We start from the raw sequence: 21,665 nt of genomic DNA, 5'->3' as shown, positions 1-21,665 counted from the left end.
CAGGGAAAAAGAAAAACAACTTTATTTTCTCCCAAAAGATGAAAAAAAAAACTGTCCCAGTGTCATTTCTAGCAGCTTTGCAGACAAACACAGTCCCTTAAACTAGAATGGCTTTTATCCCTTTTTTTAAAGTGCAAGGAACAAGCCTGTTTTTCTCCATTCAAAAGAGAAAATCAAACAAACTGTCACTTGCCCAACACAGATGGATTCACTTCCATTTCCTCTGACTGCACAGGCTTTGGCCCTGGTTCAGTAACCTCCATGCTTTCAATCACTTCACATGACTCTGGGTGTCTGTGATTCCTCAGAACTCATATCCACTACAAAATGCACTTAATAATATCAGCAAAAAATGTCCAAATCACAAAACACAGAGTCGCAAAATCAAGAGTGTAGGAAGGTCTTCCTACACTCTTGATTTTGCGACTCTGTGTTTTGTGATTTGGACATTCCTCAGAACTGCCATTCCATCAGGTCTTCTTCTGACCGCTGCTTGGCCTGAAGAGCTTTTTGCAGCAACTGCTTCTGCAAGCTGGGCTTAAGTTTTGCAGGAACACACCCTAACCTGGCTGAGAGGAAAGCAGGCTTCAGATCCATCTGGCTCTCCTTGTGGCCGCCCATGAGATTTTTTCTGCTTTTTCCTAGAAGGGATATGTCTGAGCACAGACGGGATAGGCAGCTCTGAATGCATTGGAATTATTTTTATGTGCCTGCCTTTTCTTACTGCCTGGAAGTACTGTTTCTTTCTTTTTCTGTGTGGCAGGGCTGAACCGTCACACCACACAGTCATTAATAACATCCAACAGCACAAGAACTATGGCCACTTATCTTATGATAGTCATCCAGAAAGCTGTGTTGAAAACAATTCAAATCCCTATGGGTATAAACCATTTTAGTGGATGCATCTTCAGGGGTAATGTGGCAAACAATGGTGATCCATCCTCAACAAGTACATATTTTTTCCATGGTTTTCATTTATATCATCACTCGTGGTAGTTTCCAAAAGTGATTATATCCATGTGATGCTTACATTGGCCCATGTGATACACATGGCTATTAACCATCCATCCTAACCTACCTTTAAAAAGGCATAATGGAATCCCAACAGTTTTTTGGCTAATAGTACTTGCTGTGAATGGCTGTTATTAATAATAATAATAGCTTTATTTATATTCCGTCATACCTTTTCAGTTCAAGATGGTATATAGTAAAGTAGAGATACAGTGCAGGTACCGCAGGTACTGATACATGAGAAGAGAGCAGGTAGATTACCGCAGGAGTTTAGATATATAGGTGGGGGGAGGGATTTGCAGGTAGGAGGATTTATCAAGTGAAAATTGTAAGTAAAACCATGGTTCACCCTTCAGTATATATGTACAATAATTGTTAGTAAGGGTTCTAGTGATCTTATATTATTATTATTGCAGTCACAGGTCAGCAACTTTGCGTTTCTCTCAGTTCATGGCGTCTTTTCCACCTCATGATATATACCTTTTTAACCATTTTTACAGCTGTTTTAATCTCGGTCTTATTTTCAATTCTGTCATTTTTAATTTGTGTCCATTTCTAACTTAGGATACAACATCTGCTTCACAGGTTTGCATATGTTTGGTCATCACACACAGTTTATAACTGACTGGTTATCACAGATTACAGCTTATTTTTTCCAAAGCCATATAGAAAATCTAGTCCTGATTGCATAATGCATTTAGTAAATGGCTCCTAAGTGCTGTGGCTTTTGTGCAAGAGATTATGGAAAAGAGAGATATAGTTGGGGAGGGAGGGGCTGCTCATGTAATATCAGTAAGACCACTGGTCCATCAAGCTCAGTACTGAGACAACTTTATTGGATTCAGTACTATTTCCATTAAATCAAATCCAAACTATATGAAACAAAACACAACACAATTCCCTTTCAATATGGTAATAAATGTCTTCAAAATTTTATATTTTGTGAATTATAATAACTGATAAATTTGGCTCTAAGGCTGAGGGGAGATGTGATTGAAGTCTACAAAATCCTGAGTGGAGTAGAATGGGTACAAGTGGATCAATTTTTCACCCCATCAAAAATTACAAAGACTAGGAAATACTCGATGAAGTTACAGGGAAATACTTTTTAAAACCAATAGGAGGATTTTTTTTCATTTAGAGAATAGTTAAGCTCTGGAATGCATTGCTGGAGGTTGTACGGATAGCGTATCTGGTTTTAAGAAAGGTTTGGACAATTTCCTGGAGGAAAAGTCTGTTATTAAGAAAGACATTGGCTTCCTGTTTCACATCAAATTACTTATAAAATTCTCCTATTGGTATTTAAGATTAAACTCGCACACTCCCCATCATTCCTTGATAAATATCTCATTCCTTATGCTTCTCTTTGGGCCCTAAGATCTGCTGATCAAAATCTACTGACTGTTCAGTCTCTCAAAGAACTTTACTACACTCAAAACTCTATTTTCTTCATCACAGTCCCTTCCCTCTGGAATGCAATGCCATCTCATCTTCAATCGGAAAATGTACTCGACAAATTCAAAACCAAATTAAAATCCTTTTTATTTTAAGATGCATACTAAAATTCTGGATAAGATTCTTTTCCTTCCATCTTTAACTCTAAAAGAGAACCTCTTTTAAGAAGCAACCCAGTCCCCATTCATTATGTCCCTTCCCCTTCCTACCTCCCTTTTATTTCGGTGTTATTTTGAATCTTCCCCTCCCCCAGTGCCTATTGTATCTACTTTGTCTTTGTCTAGTCTTTATGTTGCTCTGTTTTACTTTTTTTATAATTACTCTTTCTTAAACTCCAATTTTAACAATTGTAAACTGTCCAGATATTTGTTTGATGGTCGGTATATCAAACTGTAAATAAACTTGGAAGCTTGGGGAAGCTACTGCTTCGGTAACATGGAATATTGTTACTCCTTGGATTTTGGCCAGATACTAGGGACCTTGATTGGCCACCATGTGAACGGGCTAATGGGCTTGATGGACCACTTGTCAGACCCAGTAAGGCTATTCTTATGTTTTTATGTTCTTATTATTCTATATTGTGGTGGGGTCCCAGCCCATCAGGTAAGGTAAGGCCACTTGTGCATGGACCAGTGCTCCTAGGCATGCCAATGGAGTCAAACAAGTATTATTAAAACACTTTTAGTCTCTGAGTCACATATCAGTTCCATGCAACATCAAACAAACAGAAAAAAAAGTGATTCTCTTTTGTATCACCTTCAATTAGATAATTCAAAACAACAGCATATTCCACTCTTCATACATTTATCTTCAGACAAGCAATTCATCCTTGGAACATATTCTCAGTAGTTTATTACTGTAATCCAAGACAGTTCCAAACACCTGTAAGCTGTGTACAACATGGCTGTCACTTCAATTCAGTTCTTGCAGTCACCTCTGTGGGTACCTTGCCCTGTTGCAAGCCAGCCTGCAGGGATGAACAGCCTCCTGCTTTACATTTTATCTACACCAGTCCTGCAGAAGTGATAAAACAGTTCTTGGGCCTAGCTTTCTTTGAAGCACTGAAATACATTCATCTAAGTGACCTTTACCTCAAGGCCAGAAGGTATGGGAGCTTCTACCCTTGTAGTGATTTTGTAATCCTGTACCCACCCAATGTTCCCTAATATTCAGTGTCACTGAGGTTTCAAACCTCATGGCTTAAAAAGCAAATTCTACTTGCTTGCTAGTTGCTAACCCAGTTTCCTGTTAGCAGCAGTGCTGGTGATTTCAGTCTCTCCCCACACCCACAGCTTTGCATACTCCACTCCAAGCTTTATAACCACATCATTTCATATTCTTTCAACTTCAGAATCATTCTATTTAAACACAAACTGTCAGGTTTACTCCAAAACCAGCTTTACTTGTACATTCATCTATCACCTTTTCTTCTGATTCTGGCCACCAGACCATATATTCTGGGTTATTTAACTCTAGGAAATCTCCCACTTCCACACAGCTTTCTTCCTCAGCTAGCTGTTCCCCATCCCCTCCCAGTGAGTGCAAATGTCTTCCTAAAGCAGCTTCTGGGAAGTCTTTACCTGAGAACTTTTCACCCAGTGGAAAAGTAAGGGTGAGCGGCACCCAAGTTGGTGACACCCCTGCCCTGCTCTCTCCCTGCCACCCCACTGCATGCACTCCCCATTCCCTTTCCCTGTACCTTTACAGCTTCTCCAGCATGAGTAGCGTGCTGCCCACATTGGTGTTGACTCACCCTTTGATGTCACATCCTAGGCGTGGCTCCCGGAAGTGATGTCAGAAAGAGCACTGATGATGAAGCGGGAAGTCATCTCATGCCAGGGAAAGGTATGGGGAAAGGCAAGTGGCATATATACGTGGCAAAGAGAGGAGTGAGCGAGCAAGCATGCAGGTGGAATCAGAGAGGAGGAGAGGTGCTACCACGCCCTTAGGAAGAATGCACTTGGAGTGGAGCTGCCCTCACCCATCTTCCTTTACCACTGTCTTTACTCCAGGAACATTTCTATTTAAGAGCCTTGTTCCTGACTTGACTGTTCCATTCTGTTAGAGCTCTGAAACAGGGCACAGGTTAAGTAATCCAGTTTCTCTCCTGAGCTTCCTGCATGGCTGGGAGGTTTCTCAGCTCTCCAGTTTTGTGCTGCTTCTCAGTAAGAGGGGTCCAGGGATGGTCTGCCCTGGGCATGGACTTGATAGAGGCGCCTGTACCTGTCCTCCTCTCCACACACCCCTGTCCCATGCGTGAACACCTTCCCTTCCATATTTAATATTCCCTGCACAAGCAGCATTATGAACTTGCTGCCTGTGTTGGTGTTGCCTCTCTCTTGTCAATTCTGGGCCCCGAGCCTAGGAAGTGACATCAGAGGGATAGCCAGCATGATGTGGGCATCAAGTTAGAGGGGTTGCTCCCACCTGGAAAATTAAAAGATATGGGGAAGGGAAGCAGGGATAGATGCTGGAGGTCGGGTATGGGAAGGATTTGGGGCAGAGAAAAGGGTGGTGGAGGGGCACCACCCCCCAGGTGCTACTCACCTTAACTACATCACTGCAGCTTTTGCTCATTAGGATTCCCAGCTGAGTAGAAATTATCCAGGCAAGGCTTCTGCACAGCTTGGTTTCCCTTAGCAATTGGCTGGTGTGCCTGGGACACCTCAGCTCTGCTAGTCCCTCCCCTCTGTTTAAGTTTCAAGTTTATTAAAATTTTGATAAAATGCAAATCAGGACTTCTAAGCGTTTTACAATTTGTATTAAAAAGGGGGAAACAATGAACAAATAAATACAGACTAAACAATACTTCACAAACATAAAACAATAGGAAAGTGGGGAAAACTACAATTTAAAAGTAAAGAAAACATGAAGGGTAAGCAACAATAGGGAAGCTAGAAAAAGATTATTAAACAAGCCTGGCTGTTTCCAAGTCTATTCAGAAGTCATATGCATCTCGGAAGAGGGAGCACTTTAGATGTCCCTTAAATTTATCTATATTTTTTTCTGCTCTGATATGAAGTGTCAGGGAATTCCATACTGTAGGGGCCATAACTGTAAATGAAGTGGACTGATACGCGTTAATGATTTTCAAGGATGGTGTATAAAGAAGATGTTGAGAGGAGGATCTTAGGACTCTTGAAGGTTCACATGGAATAAGAAGCTTGTGGATAAATGCTGGTTAATTAGCATTTTGGGACTTGAAGGAGACAGTAGCTATTTTGTATATAATTCGATGTGGGATTAGTTAGGGAGCAAGGCTTGAGGTTTAAAGCAGACTTTCTCAGGGTGCTTGAAAAAGGCGACAAAGCAGAATCTGGTATTACTTCTGCCCTGTGTCCTGTGGGACCTTAGCCTTCTGCACAAGCTTTACAGTTCTGCTTTTTTTATCCTAGGAAGGGGAACAGGTTCAGTTAATCCTGGGCTGGCTGTAGGGGTTCTAGTCATGACAGGAGCTTCCCTGTCACAATGTGCATTGAGTCCTGCCCTGGCCTTGAAGGGATTGGATATCTTCTAGATTCTAATTATAGAAATGTATTTTCTTCTTCATTTATTTTCCATGTATTATAAATCAAGTGCACAATTCCCTTGCTGGTGTTATTAAATGCCTCACAAAGCACTCCTTTCAAATTAACATTTATCATGCAAGGTCATGCAAGGTCATGCAAGGTCATGTTCAGAAAAACAAGTTTATAAAAACAATCTATATTTAATATTAAATGCACAAGTCAGTGGATGATACCCCTTGAGGCTGAACCATTTAGGAGCAGAGTCCTATAAAGATCACATGGTGACCATACAGCTGCAGGATACTTACTTAGATCAGGAGGAGGCTTCTCTGGTCCATCCATAACGTGATCTGTGTCCATCAAAGGGTCTTCTTAATGTCAGTTTGAAACTTCTTGCTTAATACTTAACACAGAGATTTGAAAAGCTGGGGATCAGCATGACCTGTGAAAGATCCTCCACTATAAATTTTCCAGAGTGACAGAGCAGGAAGAACAATTGGTTCTCACCTTGAAACATGGGAGCTCTTTCCCTTTTGATTTTATTCATATTTTGCACTGATCTCTGGAAGCCTGTTGAGTGCCAATGTCCAAAGATGAATATGAACTTTAAAAAAGATGGTTACTACATGGCTAGGGACATTATAATCGGGGGATTTGTTCAACAGTATGATGTTCACTTAACTAAATCCTTTAGCAACATAATATCTGTTCAAAACTCTCAGTAAGTAGCATTGTGTATTACCTCCCATTTGAGAAGTTTTTGTGAGTTTCACTGTTACTAGCTGTTGATTTTGAACTGCAGATGTAACTTGTACCTGTATGAAGGATCTTTGGTGGTCTATATCTAATTAGGAGTTTACATTTTCCTGCTTCTATTGTTTAAGACAGGGGTGTCAAAGTCCCTCCTCGAGGGCCGTAATCCAGTCGGGTTTTCAGGATTTCCCCAATGAATATGCATTGAAAGCAGTGCATGCACATAGATCTCATGCATATTCATTGGGGAAATCCTGAAAACCCGACTGGATTCCGGCCCTCGAGGACCGACTTTGACACCTGTGGTTTAAGATATTACAGTGTTTATAATTACATTACAGGTATTGGTGTCCTCATTCAGAGTCTATGAATATTTCTATTCACTTTTGAACACATAAACTAATGATAAACTATAGCAAGTGAATTCTTTCGAGCCAAGCAACGAGCTTCCATACACTGCTAATATGTTATCTTTATTTTCTTTAAATTGCAGTTTAATATTTCTTGCACTTTTATCAATTTTAAAACAGATGAACATGCCTTCACAGTTCTGTCTGAAAATGTCCTCTGCTCAGTGAAAAGTACATTTATTCTTCAACCTTTAGGAAGACAGTGAGGTTTTCCCAGAGGTGTGCTTTAAAAAGATAAGAAAAGCATAGAATGTGTATGACATTTTCACAAGGTGGCAGGATATTTTCCCCTTCTCAATGAACATCCCAAAATAGCAGGTGCAGATTCATTTAAAATACATACTTTACAAAATGAAGACATTTAGGAGGGGACCCTAGAGAAGCAGTTACACATCATGAGAGGCTCCTGCCTAGTTAAGTCCTGTTGAGCTGGCTGCTCCTGGATATTCAGCACTACTTGACTGGTTAATGCCACTGAAAATGCCGTGCAACTGAAGCAGCACTAACTGATCAGATGTAAGAGAGTCTGGGGGTAATGCTGAAATTTACCCAGAAAGTGACATCAGAAGGAAAACCAAGACCAGAGTAGGCAACAGGTAGGAGATGCTGCTTGTGCTGGAAAAGACTTAAAGAGGTACAGGGAGAAAAAAAAAGACACACTTGTGGAAGGACCCTTAAAAATCCTGAGAGTTAAGTACACACATTTGCTCCAAGTTGATCAAATATTGAGAATTTTATGTTCTGAAATATTTATTACAATATATCTGGCCTTAACTAATATGGAGAAAATTTTTTCTTCTGGGTGAAAGCAGTATATAAACTGAAGTAACCAACTGCCACACTCTCATTCAATATTCAAACTAAGAAAATTATTATTACAATCCTTTTTCTTCTTTTTCCTTCTAAATAATTTATAGTCCTCTTTAAACAGCAATTGAGAAATTAGAATCCCTATTAGTAAGGAATGATTCAAGGTTTGATGGGACGAACTGAGAATTTGTGTCCTTAATCTTTTCCTTTAAACTTGTTTGTTTAGAAATAGTAACATGTTTCACCATAATGTGGGCTTAAAAAGAATTTTGTAAGAATGAATGATTATGAATTGTTTTGAGAAATGTTTCTTTTTTTCCTTGAATTATTGGATATTGTAAATGTATTCAAAAGCATAAAAAACAAACAAAAAAACCCCCAGCAATTAATACGCACTTTTACAGTGACCTAAGCGGCTACACTCAAGCATCATATTTCATGTAAAGCTTGAGTTAAACAGTTCCTCATTGGCCAAAATATTTAAATATTAATTATTCTTTTTCTATTGTGAGGTTTTAAGCTAAATAAACTTATCTAAGTGATATAGTAATCGGGGCTCTGATGTGAATTCAGTGTTTCGCCAAGGAGCTGTTTCAAGGAGCATCCCCTATAATAATAAAACACATTATAAGTGTGTAATACAGATTTTTTTGTAAATAATGTCATTACTGTTAAAAGCTACTTGAACTACTGATATAGATAATAAAACTTCTCACCATTTATCACACCACTATCTCCGTGCTGGTATAAATATGGCGGTACCGTCTTTCTTCTCACTTTTAAACATACTCACTGACAAATCAACCAATCACTGAGCCACTACACAAATGCACCCACATTCAAGTTTCAAGTTTCTAGTTTATTTAGCTTCTTTGATTGATACGCATAGTCCAAATCCAATGCGATTTACATAAGTTCCAAAATTGTGTAAAATATTAAAAACCAACAAACATAACATTCATTACTAATACAATAGTACTTGTAAGGAGGGAAGAGGTTAACAACAATTAGCATAAATACAATTCTAAAAAAAAAAAATTAAGAATGAAGATAAAACAAGGGGAGGGTTAAGTCACAAAAGGTTTGGGAACAAATACCCGCTTGATTCACACTAACTTCATCCATTCGAGTTTGGCATTCATCCCACATGGGCTAACGGAGTTCAATTCATAAATTCTGTAATTGAGAGATCTGTTCAGATCACCACCCACCCACCCAATCTTAATTTGATCTATAACACACCAACTTAGCTCAGCTACTGTATGCTGTTTTTCTAGCCAATGGGTTATAATTGGAGCCTGCTCATTTTTAGTTACAATCCTAGATTTATGCTCATTAAACCTGAGTTTAATAGGTCTACTGCATCTCCCGAAGGAGTGGAAAAGTCCAAATAAAAGACTGGTGAACTCCGGATATTTCAAAATACCCTTACTTTATTTTTCAATAAAACACCAACTCAACATGTGCATGTTTCGGCCAGACGGCCTGCATCAGGAGTCTACAATCATAGACACATACATTAATTAATCATAAATACATAATGATAAAAAGAATAATGTAAATATATCAAAAGGACAAGTTAAAAAGAGGTATAAAGAAAAAATTTCATAATTCAGAGTTCACCAGTCTTTTATTTGGACTTTTCCACTCCTTCGTGCCCTCGTTGTGTTTGAGGATTTGATTCTCCTGTGTTACTCTGTCTGCTGTATCTCCCTACATATATTTTATCACATGGGCACATTAGAATACATACCATATGACTGCTATTGCAGTTGGTGTAATCTCTTCAGAATATCTTATTGCCCAATCCAGGGACAGTCCATACGGGTCCCTGAATGGTGAGATCATACGATTGGCATCATCACAACATTCATGCATACCAAACTTTTCACTAATCACTTCCAGTCTCTCTTATTTGATGTTCTGAAGAAGCTCCCTCAGATTTTTAGATCGTTTAAAGGCAAATATGGGCGTTTCTCTTAGTCTTTGGTGAAGTTGGACCACAGGCCAGTGCCTCTTTATTATCTGACCAAATTATCTTGAGAGTATAGAAAAAGGAATGATACATATTACCCTATCTGTTTCTTCTTTATTGCAATATTGCAGTAGAAGTTGCCTCTTAGCAAATCTTAAATAGGCTTTCCTGATGGAACTTTTAAGATAGCCCCGTGATAAAAAAAACATGCTTCCAAAACCTTAGATTGCATCTTAAAATCTTGAAGGGAAGTGCAGAGTCTCTGTATTCTTAAAAATTGGCTGACAGGCAGGTTGTAATGGAGATGTTATGGGTGAAAGCTATGAAATGATAACAATGTATTCCTCTCAATCGGTTTCCTATACAGAGTCGTACATAATTTATTATGTTGTTTCATAATGAAAAGATCAAGAAATTCAATTGAGCAGAGATCAAATTTCATTTCAAATTTACGTTCTGCATATTCAACCATCTATGAAATGCAAAAATCTCGTCCATAGTTCCAGTCCAAATGAAGAATATGTTGGCTAAATATTGTTTCCAACATAAAATCTTCTGAAAAAACTGGGACAGGTTGACCACCTATTTCTCAAAGTTCACCAAAGTAGCCCCCATAGCACACCATGGATTTGCTCATAGTAAAGGTCTTTAAATCAAAAAATAATTTCTTGCAATAACCAGTTCTGCTAACTGTACAAAAAATTCCACAGATTTTCTCTGCTGGTCATCATCATTCTCATGTAATGTTTCAGTAATTATTCTCAATGCCTCACTATGAATGATGTTCGTGCATAGGGATGCTACATCCATTGTCACTTACCCCTTTTTTACTAAGGTGTGCTAACCGATTAGCGTGCACTAATCAAATTAGCATGCACTAAATGCTAACATGTCCATAGACCAACATGCATGCATTAGCATTTAGCGTGCACTAAATCAATTAGCGTGTGCTAATTGGTTAGCGCATCTTAGTAAAAGAGGGCCTAAGAGTACTCCACCACTCACAATCTCCAGCTCTTCTAACATACAATTCATGTGAGAGCTATGCTGCACAAAAGATGGAATAGGTTTCACTGATTTCTGAAGAAATTTATCAACTAGTTGAGATAGCGGTTTGAGGATGGAGCCCCTAGTTGAAACCATCGGACGTCTTGTAGGCATGTCAACATTCTTATGAACTTTCGGCAGAAAGTAAATAAAGGGAATGCAAAAACGGTGACACCATTGTTATGGGAGACTTCAACTATCCCGGGATATACTGGAGTTTTGGAAATTCAAAATGTGGTAGGGAAACCGGATTCCTGGAGGCAATACAGGACTGCTTAATGGAGCAGCTTGTCAGAAGGGGAAGAGAACCACAATGAGAACTTTTAACTTCAAGAAAGGAAACTACGAAGCGATGAGAGTAATGGTAAGAAAGAAACTAAGGAACAGCTCAAAGAAATATGGTTAACTCAGGGAGATGATGCTTATATCACTCAGGCTTGCCCACCCAATTATACAGCATACTTCCAACCCCGCCCAAACAAAAAAGGAGGTGGACTAGCAATCATACATCATGTTTCAATTCCTATTCAAGTAAATACCGCCAACCTTTTTTCTCACACTCCTATTGAATCTCTCCAATTTTCTATTAAACTCCCCTCTCCTCTCAACTTTCTTCTTATCTATTTACCCCCTCCAATAACTAAAGTCTCTCTTTCATCTCTTATCTCCACTTTAACTGATTTCAATATCGCCTATCCTGAGTCAATAATCCTTGGAGATTTTAATATTCACTTTAACTGTCCTAATCACTTTAACACTTCTGAACTCCTAACCTCAATAGCTGATTTATCTCTATCACCTCTTATCCATACGCCCACTCATTCAGCAGGAAATACTCTGGACATGATTCTCTGCCCAACCACCATGATCCATTTCTTTCATACTTTCGATTTCATCCCTGTACCATGGTCAGATCATACACTAATTATTTGGCAATCAAACATTCCAACTCATTTAAATCCCATTACAAAAACACATAACTCCTCTTTCTCTCGTGATCTAAATAATATAACTCTTCCCGCTATACAATCTTTTTTTACTCTAAATCTCACAGATTTCTCTTCCCTTCCAATTACAGAACAATTTTCCAATTGGGAAACAGCTACGAAAACCCTATTAGACTCATTAGCTCCCTCATCTATCAAACAAAATAAACCCACTCTCAACACTTCCTCAAGAAAACAACAACCCTGGTTTAATGAAAACTTGATCCTCCTCCGTCGACAGGTCCGGACTGCAGAAAACAAATGGCGTAAATCTCGTTCTAACAGTCACCTTCTTTCCTATAAAGAAAAAGCTTCTCACTATAAAAAGACTATTCAACAGACTAAAAAGGACTACTACTCAAAACTTATCTCTACCTCTAGCAATTCATCCACTCTTTTCAGTATTGCCCAATCTCTATCAAAGTATTCAAAAAAAAAACTTCCTCCCCCTGCTTCAAATATACCATCTGCTAACGAACTTTCCTTATTCTTTAACAACAAAGTCACCACTATTCGTACCAATCTTGGACCTTCCCCTCCTGCTTTTACCGTTCCTACTAATAATGATCTAACTTTCCTACCTCTCAGTTCTTTCTCTAATTTCAAAGTACCATCACTAACTCAACTATCCACTGTTTTACAATCCATAAAATTACCTAATAACATTACTGAAAGTTTCCCTCCTCATCTTATCAAAAGATTTTTCTCTTTCTTTGGACCGTATATAAGGGAACTGATTTCCAAATCCTTTTCTGACTGTTGTGTCCCTACCGCATGGAAATCAGCTCTAGTTTTTCCAAAACTAAAACAATACAACACTGATCCTTCTTTACCTAACAATTATCGTCCCATTGCCAATCTGCCTTTTATTTCTAAACTTATCGAAAAAGTGATTCACTCTCAACTATCAGATTTCTTTGATCAAACTCATGCCTTACATCCTTATCAGACTGGCTTTCGAACTTCTCATTCTACTGAATTATCATTACTAGGTCTCATTTCTACTATTCAATACTTTCACGACCATCTAAAATCGGTTATACTAATCTCCCTTGACTTATCTGCAGCTTTTGACACCATTGACCACTCTTTACTCCTATCTAGACTAGCTGACTGCAACATCACAGGTCCCGCTCTTAACTGGTTTATATCTTACTTTCATCAACGCAACTTTAAAGTCCATATAAATAACCAAACTTCTACTCCAGTAACTCAAACTTTCGGAGTTCCTCAGGGCTCTATCCTATCCCCACTTCTATTTAACATTTTTCTATCCCCTCTTCTGTCTTTGGCACAATCGCTAGGATTTTCAATTTTCGCCTACGCCGATGATATTCAGCTGCTTTATCCCATCAATACTTCAAACTCTTCGGATATTAATGATCTTAACACTAAATTAGATATCCTAAGTGATTGGTTGTTTTCTAATAAACTTTCACTTAATGTAGCCAAATCTTGTGGCTTACTCCTTCCCATCAAAAAATCCGAAACATTACCAGGAACAATCTACATCAAATCCACACCCTTACTTATGGACACTAAAATAAAATTACTGGGGGTTACTCTAGATAGAGATCTCACTTTCCATGATCACATAAGTACAGTTGTAAAAACTTGTTTCTTTAAACTTCGTATCATTCGTTCACTTACTTCCACCCTAAATACCGATTCGATCACTATTCTCATTCATTCTTTAGTTATCTCTCATCTAGACTACTGCAATTCATTATTAAATGGACTACCCCAAAAAGAAATTCGCCGTTTGCAGATTATACAAAATACCGCAATCAAACTCATTTACCAATCAGGTAAATTCGAACACGTTACCCCGCTCCTTAAGGAGGCTCATTGGCTCCCGGTTACACACCGTATAACTTATAAAATTTTACTGCTCTCTTTTAAAATCAAACTTTCACATCTGCCCCTATTTTTGGACAAATTACTAATACCCCAAAGTTCTCCACGTACCTTACGATCTACTGACCAAAAACTCCTTTTCATTCCCTCCTTAAAAGAATCTTACTATACAAGGAAATCAAATTTTGCTATAACAGCCCCTACATTATGAAATTCTCTCCCCCAATTTCTTCGGGATGAAATTCATTTACCTAAATTTAAAACTAATCTTAAAACTTTTCTATTCAAGGATGCCTTTAATAAATCCTAATCTTTTATATCCACTCACTTACTCATCCTTTTCACAAAAGATCTCTTTCATTTCAGCGCATATCATTTATACCTTGCACCCTTGTCCTTCATGTTCTATCCCTTCCCTCTATCTCATTTCCTCTAATATTATGTAACTTTTTCCCTCCTTCCAAATTTTCCTCACGGTCATGCTTGTCAGTATATGTCTAATATGTTTTCGTTAATTTTTCCAACACACCAATAACTAGTTCTTACTCTCTTATTTGAAATTCTTTTTTTTAAATTGTTAACCGGTCAGATATTTGTTTTATGATCGGGATATCAAAAATCAATAAACTTGAAACTTGAAACTTGAATTCAAAGAAATCACAGACTGTGGAACAAGCCTGGTCTTTAGTTAGGGACACGGTGAGCACAGTGCAAAATCTGTATATCCCCAGATTTAGAAAAGGATGCAAAAAGGACCGAACATAAGACCCGGCATGGATAACTAAAGAAGTGAAGAAAGCGATAAGAGATAATAAAAAATCATTCTGGATGTGGAAAAAGGACATAACCAGTGAAAACTGGAAAGAGCACAGGAGGCATCAAAAGAATGTCACCACATAGACAGAAGAGCAAAAAGAGAATATGAAGAGAGGCTAGCCAGGGAAGCACAAAATTTCAAACCATTCTTCAGATATGTTAAAGGGAAGCAGCCGGCAAGGGAGGAAGTGGGACCGCTAGATGACAGAGATAGGAAAGGAGTGGTGAAGGAGGAAAAGAAGTGGCAGATAGACTAAACATGTTCTTTTCATCAGTATTTACAAGAGAGGGCACATCCAGCATGCCGGAACCTGAAAAAATATTTAAAGGAGATCAAGCAGAAAAGTTACCTCATTGGAAATAGCGGAATTACTACAGCAGGTTTGTAATCTATCCCTGAAAACAGGGGTGATCCCAGAGGATTAGAAGAGAGCAAATATTACACCCATCTTTAAAAAAGTATCAAAAGGCAACCCGGGGAACTACAGACAATGCGGCCCCCATCGACGGATCGATCAGCAATGGACCCCCCTCCTCCATCAACAGAAAGTAAGATAAGCAAGGAACGTGGGTAAGACAGGCAACAGCAACTGTAATCTTCCAAGCGGTGCTGCTTGCCCAAAGCTTCCCTTTGATGCAGCTTCCTGTTTCCGATGGGGTGCGTCAATGGGGGGGCCACATTGCCGATCAATACTGGAGCAGCATTGCTGTTTGAAAAAAAAATTAGAGTGAAAGGTGAGTGATGAGATGGGCCTAGGATGGAGGGAGAGAGAGAAGGGGGCAGAACAGGGCAGATGATGGATGTGGGAAGAAAGGGGCAGGGCAGATGATGAAAGTGGGGAGAACTTGTGCCCAGCCCTCACCTCCTCACCACTTATGCTGTTTTCCCACATGCTGGATGGGGGAAGAAGATAGTGGAGGGGTGAAAGAAAGGGATGGCAAGCTGTGAGTAGACACAGAGGGAAATTGAGGGCTGAATAGTAAGAAATAATTTAATTTAGACAGAGGCAGAAAATAGAGAAGGAAGACCAGAGAAGAAAAGGAAATGGAAGAGAGAGGAGAGAGATGCCAAAAAATGGGGAAGGAGACAGAGATAGAGGAAATGAGAAGAGAGAGATGTTCAAAACCACAGGGGGAAGGGAAGGAGAGATGGAAGGAGAAAGATACCAGACCATGAGGGAAACAGAGGGAAGATGATGGATGCCAGACCAAGGGGGAGGGGGCAGGAGGAAAGATGGCAGAGGGAGGCAGACATTTTCTGGAAGGGGCAGACAGTGGATGGAAGGAAAAGAATGACAAGAAGATGAGGAAAGCAGAAACCACATGACAAAGGTAGAAAAAAAATTATATTTTTTATTTTTCTGCTTTAGGATAAAGTAATATTGTAGCTGTGTTGATAAATGTTTAGAAATAGAAATAGTGATCCTTTTATTGGACTAATTTTTATACATATTTGATTAACTTTCAGAGGCCAAATTCTTCCTCAGGTCAGGACAGGATACTGTAACAGCAGTATACTTTACTGACCTATGAAAAGAGGTTTTGACCTCTGATAGCTAATTTAAAAATGTATTAGTCCAATAAAATGGTATTATCTTATTTTCCATTTTTTGTTTTATTTTTATTTGTTAATTTTTTTCAAATTTACATATGGTATCTTTATATTTTGTTCAGTATGGGTATTTGAGATCCAAGATGGCCGAACGCTAGGAGGTCTGGGTACATTCTCCCTAAACTCACTTCATTTACTTGTTTGCAAGAACTTTACCTGCTTAGAAATGCTGAAGAGGAGAGGATGAAGTACTGGTGGAGCCTCACAGCACTCCAGGACTGCCGTCTTCGGCAACATTGAGGAGCTGATAAGGAGAATACAGGAAATGCCAATACCATCGGGGAGTTCCCTGCAGGAGTCACGCAGTGGTGGCGAATCTGTGCCGTTCTCCATAGGGCTGGAGATATCGCTAAGCCCCGATGTGAGAGCACATCCCCCACGTCCTCAGTCCACCAGTTCCCCGCGAGCGGAGGTACTTCCGGAGGTTGGAGTTCACCTCCTCCCTGAGGCTAAGGAGATCGAAGGGAGAACTGTGCTGCCGGGGTCCTTGCTGCTGCAGGGAAGCCCAAATGTGGAGACTGAGGAGGAAGCGGAGGGGGAAGCAAGAGCCCAACAGGACGTTGGAAGGAATAGGTTGCCAGTGGGTGAGCTAAGTAAACCTAATTTACACTTTCTTCAAATAGAGAAGCCCCGGGAGGTAACATTAGACTCCTTGTGGGACCTAGTGGCTAACTTGGCAAAATTCATAAGTCCACAGTTACAACAACTTGAAATCAAATTTAATGATCGTGAGACTGAGATTAAAAACCTGAAGGTGGATCCCATTTGAGGACTTGAGTAGAGATTTAAGCTTATATTTGATGTTTTGATGTTTTATAATGTCTATTTACTTATTTTCTTGCTGAATTTCCTTTCTGTACAAGTTATGCTTGATTATATTAAAAATTCAATAAATTACATTACATTACATTACATTAGAGATTTCTATTCCGCCTGTGCCTTGCGGTTCTAAGCGGATTACAAGATTGGGTGTAAACTGGACATTTCCAGGGAGTTTACATATCAGATATGTAACATATACATAACAAGTTTACATAGCAATAGCAATACATACAAATTAGGAAGATTATTACATAACGTTGAGGGACGGAATATTCTGGTTACAGATGGAGGTTGCTTACATAGTGTTAAGGGAAGCAATATTCTGATCCCGGATGGAGGTTGTATTTTTAGGTTTCTGAGTATGATTTTGGGGAAGGTTTGAAGGATTTGGCTAGGGGATACTATACGGGTGGTGTTTATGAAGGGGTATGCGTGTGCGTGTAGGTTAGAATGATGGAAGGTGTTTTTTGAATAGAAGAGTTTTGATTTCTTTACGGAAAAGTTTGATGTCTGTTGTTTTGGTCAGCAGTTTGGAGACGGTTGGGTCAATTTTCGCAGCCTGTGTCGCTAGAAGGTTGTCGTAAAGTTTCTTGGATCGAGTACCATTGAGAGGTGGGTGTATGAATAGGCTTTGAGTTATCCTTGTTCTGTGTGTGAGGATGCGGTATAGACGGTTGTTAAGGTAACTTGGTGCATCTCCATGGGTTACTTTGAATAGTAGACAGTAGAATTTGAATTGTGATCTTGCTTTTATCGGAAGCCATTGAGAGTCTAAGTATGCATTAGTGATGTGGTCAAATTTGCTAAGAGAGTCTGAGGGCTGTGTTCTGAACGGCCTGAAGTTGGTTTATCATGTTGTTTGGGCATGATAAGTAGAGGCTGTTGCAGTAGTCTACAATGCTAAGCACCAGGGATAAATATATATAGAAATATTTTGTTCAGTATTGGGGGATATGCACCACTGTTTCTTCACCCCTAAACTGTACCTTCCCTTTGGTTTGTAGCACAAGCCAGAATGCTGAATGCTCTGCACTGCTCTGATGGTCATAGAATTCTTATGATCGTCAGAACAGCACAGAACATTCAGCCCACCAACCAGCACTATAAACCTCTTCTGTGCTTTTGATAAAAAAGGAGGGATTAGTTTGTGATTACTTATTCCATACTGGATGAGGGCAGTTCTGTGTCCTGTGTATATGAAAGACATTGTTTTCTGACAGTGTTGACTAGCCTTGTTTGGCGAAATGCAACAGGCATGGTTCCTGGGAGTACCTTGAAAAATAAACCTGATTTGAATCTCCTTATTGTCTGCCGATCTTTTGTTCCACGTTGGATTCTTTGGTGGACCACTTGCCTTGTTGTTTTGTTACAAATTAACATACATGGAGTGGAACGTACCAGAGGAGTTACAGATTTGATTGTTTATACATATGGGTTAAAGTTGGATGACAGAGTGAGGCAGTTGAGAGGAGTTGCAAACTGTTATTAATATAAACTTATTGGATAGTATTACTGCTGTACAATGCATTTGAAGATTTTTATATACATTAGGAAAGGGTTCCGAGTTAAAATCCTGGGCAAGTAGGTAGGTAGGGAAGGAAGGGGAGATTTGTTCAGAGATGGTTGGGGCTTGCATAGAACTAAAACTGTACACTGGCACTGGTATGGTAATTTTTGTTGTTTGTTTTGAATTTTATAATAAAAGAAAAAAAATAAATACAAGTGGAAATAAAGAAGTAAATAAGAAAACAGGTAAATAAATGGGGCGGGACAGGGGACAGGGTGGGGGTGGGGCATGGGCGGGGCATGGCTAGGGGGCCCAGTGTACTTGGGTGCCTAGGGGCCCTCAAAGAATTAATCCTGCCCTGGAAATCGGATCAGAGAGCAGAAGGAGATCGGAGCAGAAAACAGGAGACCAGGACAGAGAGCAGGGTTTTTACACAAGCTACGGTCCTCAGCAGTTGCTTGTTTTTTTTTTGGATTGACCACCCCAGTCGGTGTGCCTACATTTGTTTAGTGAATTGCATCCTACTGAGGAAGGGTATAGAAGTTCTGTGTAGAAGAGACCAGGTAAAGACCCCTGAAATTCCCCCCATTTAAGCAGAAACAGGCCAATACGGATGGAGCCTAAAATGAATGCTGAAAAAGTAAAAATGGACTCTGACTAACAAACTCTAACAAACTGTCAGCTCTGAAAGACACTTCTGCTTTCTTGAAGGAAAGGAAAACCACAAAACACAGCTGGAAAGGAAGTCACAGAAATTCATCAAGAAACTGGGCTGTGCAGCATAAGAACAAGGGATGTAAGAAGTAAAAACTAACCACAGAGCTAAAAAACATTAGGCCAGGTGCTCGGAGGCAGGGCTTGGTATATTAACAGGACATTTACGGGAAATCAGGGTAGAATTAGATCATAAGGGGTGTGGTAACACAGTATCACTCAGGTTAACCAATCATTAGATTAATAAATGAGATAATAAATATGATTAACCAATGAAAATGTGAAATGTAACATGCATCAAGGTGGGCCAGAGCTGTCAGAGTCCTATAAAAGAGGGCTCCCAGGAATAGAGCTTCAGAACTCTTTGGAAGTTTTCCATCAGTCTGGCCAGCCTGATGTATGCTCTGTATGCTGTGTGATTTGTTCCTGTAAGCTACCATTTGATTATTAAACTCATAATGTTTGAACCAGCATCTCTTTGGTAAATAATCTCTAAATCTGACCTATTACTGTTATCTATATATATCCATTTTCTGTCAGCATGCATCTTTGTGAACCTTCATTATCATAAGTGTTGGGGAACTGATGCCTGGCTTCTTTTATCTCGTTCTTCCTAAATTTTCTTCCTGGTACCGGCTGGTGCATACTTGATGTTCAGGCATATTTTTGAGGGCGGTCTTTATGCCAGTAAACTCTACTGAACGCCCATGAAATATATGTCCTCAAATCTATCTTTCTCAGCCTCTCTTCTCCATGAGAGTCCTGTAATGACGTGTAAGAAATAACCAATAAAGATTTATCATGTGATTTAGACCAACGTGGTGCTGGCCACCAAGAAATGTATAAAAATAGGCCTTTTAAGAGGAAGTAAGCAGAACAGACATCAAAGGATCCTCAGGCCTGAAGATCACATTCTGTTACTCTATATGCTGAATGATTTATTCTTGTAAGCTGTTACTGATTTGTTAATAAATATACTTTAATTGAAATCAGTGTATAGTGTGTGAGGTCTCCATTTCGAGGTAGGCCTAGACAGCCGCCTACTTCAGTGGTGACCCTCTACTGTGTAGAGGGGAAGACACGTGCCTTAAGCGACCTCACTGGATTGCAGGCCTAAACTCTGCTTGTCAGATTGCCTCTCCATTACTTTTGGCCAAAAGTGTGTTTCTGGGTTTCATGCTTGTACTTATGCATTGTCTCTACCTAAACTTCCTTATTTTCTTGCAGATTTGCATTGTTGCCCTACTCATCTTGCTTCCCCCTTATGCCGAGCTGCAAGCAGTAAACGGTTGGCTGAGGAGATGGTGCGAAGAGGAGGGTTTCCACTTTGTACGGAACTGGACAACTTTTTGGGGGAAGAACAAGCTCTACAGGAGGGACGGACTGCACCTGAGCACGGCTGGGACGAGGTTGCTGGCACGCAACGTCCAGAGCAGCATTGACTTGGCTTTAAACTGAAGAGAAGGGGAAAGCCGACAGTCGACCTGACCTCGACACATCGGACCAAAGTATCAAACAAGGATACTGAACCAGAAATTTGTAAAAGAGGGCTCGGGACTGAGAGGGAACTTTTGGGAAAAGGACACAAGGACGCAATGCAGGGAGCCAATGCACAAACGAAACTAGCAAGCAGAATTAAGAGAGAGCAACAGGAGCCAGAGGGTCATCCAAACATGGGGGAGCAGGCTGAGGACAGCATAGACGCACCGCAGGATGGGGATGAACACAACAAAGCTCCGGGGCTGGCAACCCATGAGGAGGTTGGCAGGGGCGCCAAACCACGAGGAAAACCAGCGGAAAAGGCAAAAAACCAGGACTTAAATTGCCTATACACTAATGCTAGGAGCCTAAGAGCCAAAATGGGAGAACTAGAAGTCATAGCCAGTACAAAGGACCTGGACATAATAGGAGTCACAGAAACGTGGTGGACTGACGACAACAAATGGGATGTGGCCATACCAGGGTACAAACTCTACAGGAGGGACAGGACACACAAGAAGGGTGGAGGAATAGCGCTTTATATAAAGGACTCCATACCTTCAACCAGGATAGAAACAACAGTAAGGGCGGACGACTTGGAATCACTATGGATTAAGCTACCTGGAGGAGCTGGAGCAGACATAAAATTGGGACTGTACTATCGCCCACCTGGACAACCGGAAGCACTCGACCAGGACCTGGAGGCTGAGCTGAGGCAGATATGCAAAAGCGGAAGCGTGATGGTGATGGGAGACTTCAACTACCCTGGGATAGACTGGAGTATTGGACACTCAAACTGCACAAGGGAGACCAAATTCCTGGAAACCACGAGGGACTGTTTCATGGAACAGCTGGTCACGGAACCAACACGGGGGATGCAACTCTCGACCTAATCCTCAATG

General features: G+C 40.0%; 1 protein-coding gene across 1 annotated transcript in view; it reads left to right on the top strand.

Annotated features, from left to right (window-relative positions):
- Positions 1–15,120: 15,120 nt before the first annotated feature.
- LOC117346210 (vomeronasal type-2 receptor 26-like) overlaps positions 15,121–21,665 on the top strand; it is a 66,064-nt gene continuing 59,519 nt past the window's right edge. Inside the window, exon 1 of the mRNA XM_033915612.1 lies at positions 15,121–15,200. Within this exon, the coding sequence (XP_033771503.1) occupies positions 15,121–15,200 (80 nt within the window). The remainder of the gene's footprint in view (positions 15,201–21,665) is intronic.

This window comes from Geotrypetes seraphini, chromosome 12 (genome assembly GCF_902459505.1).
Source record: "Geotrypetes seraphini chromosome 12, aGeoSer1.1, whole genome shotgun sequence".
Classification (NCBI taxonomy): domain Eukaryota; kingdom Metazoa; phylum Chordata; class Amphibia; order Gymnophiona; family Dermophiidae; genus Geotrypetes; species Geotrypetes seraphini.
This window is presented reverse-complemented; position numbering and strand designations above follow the sequence as displayed.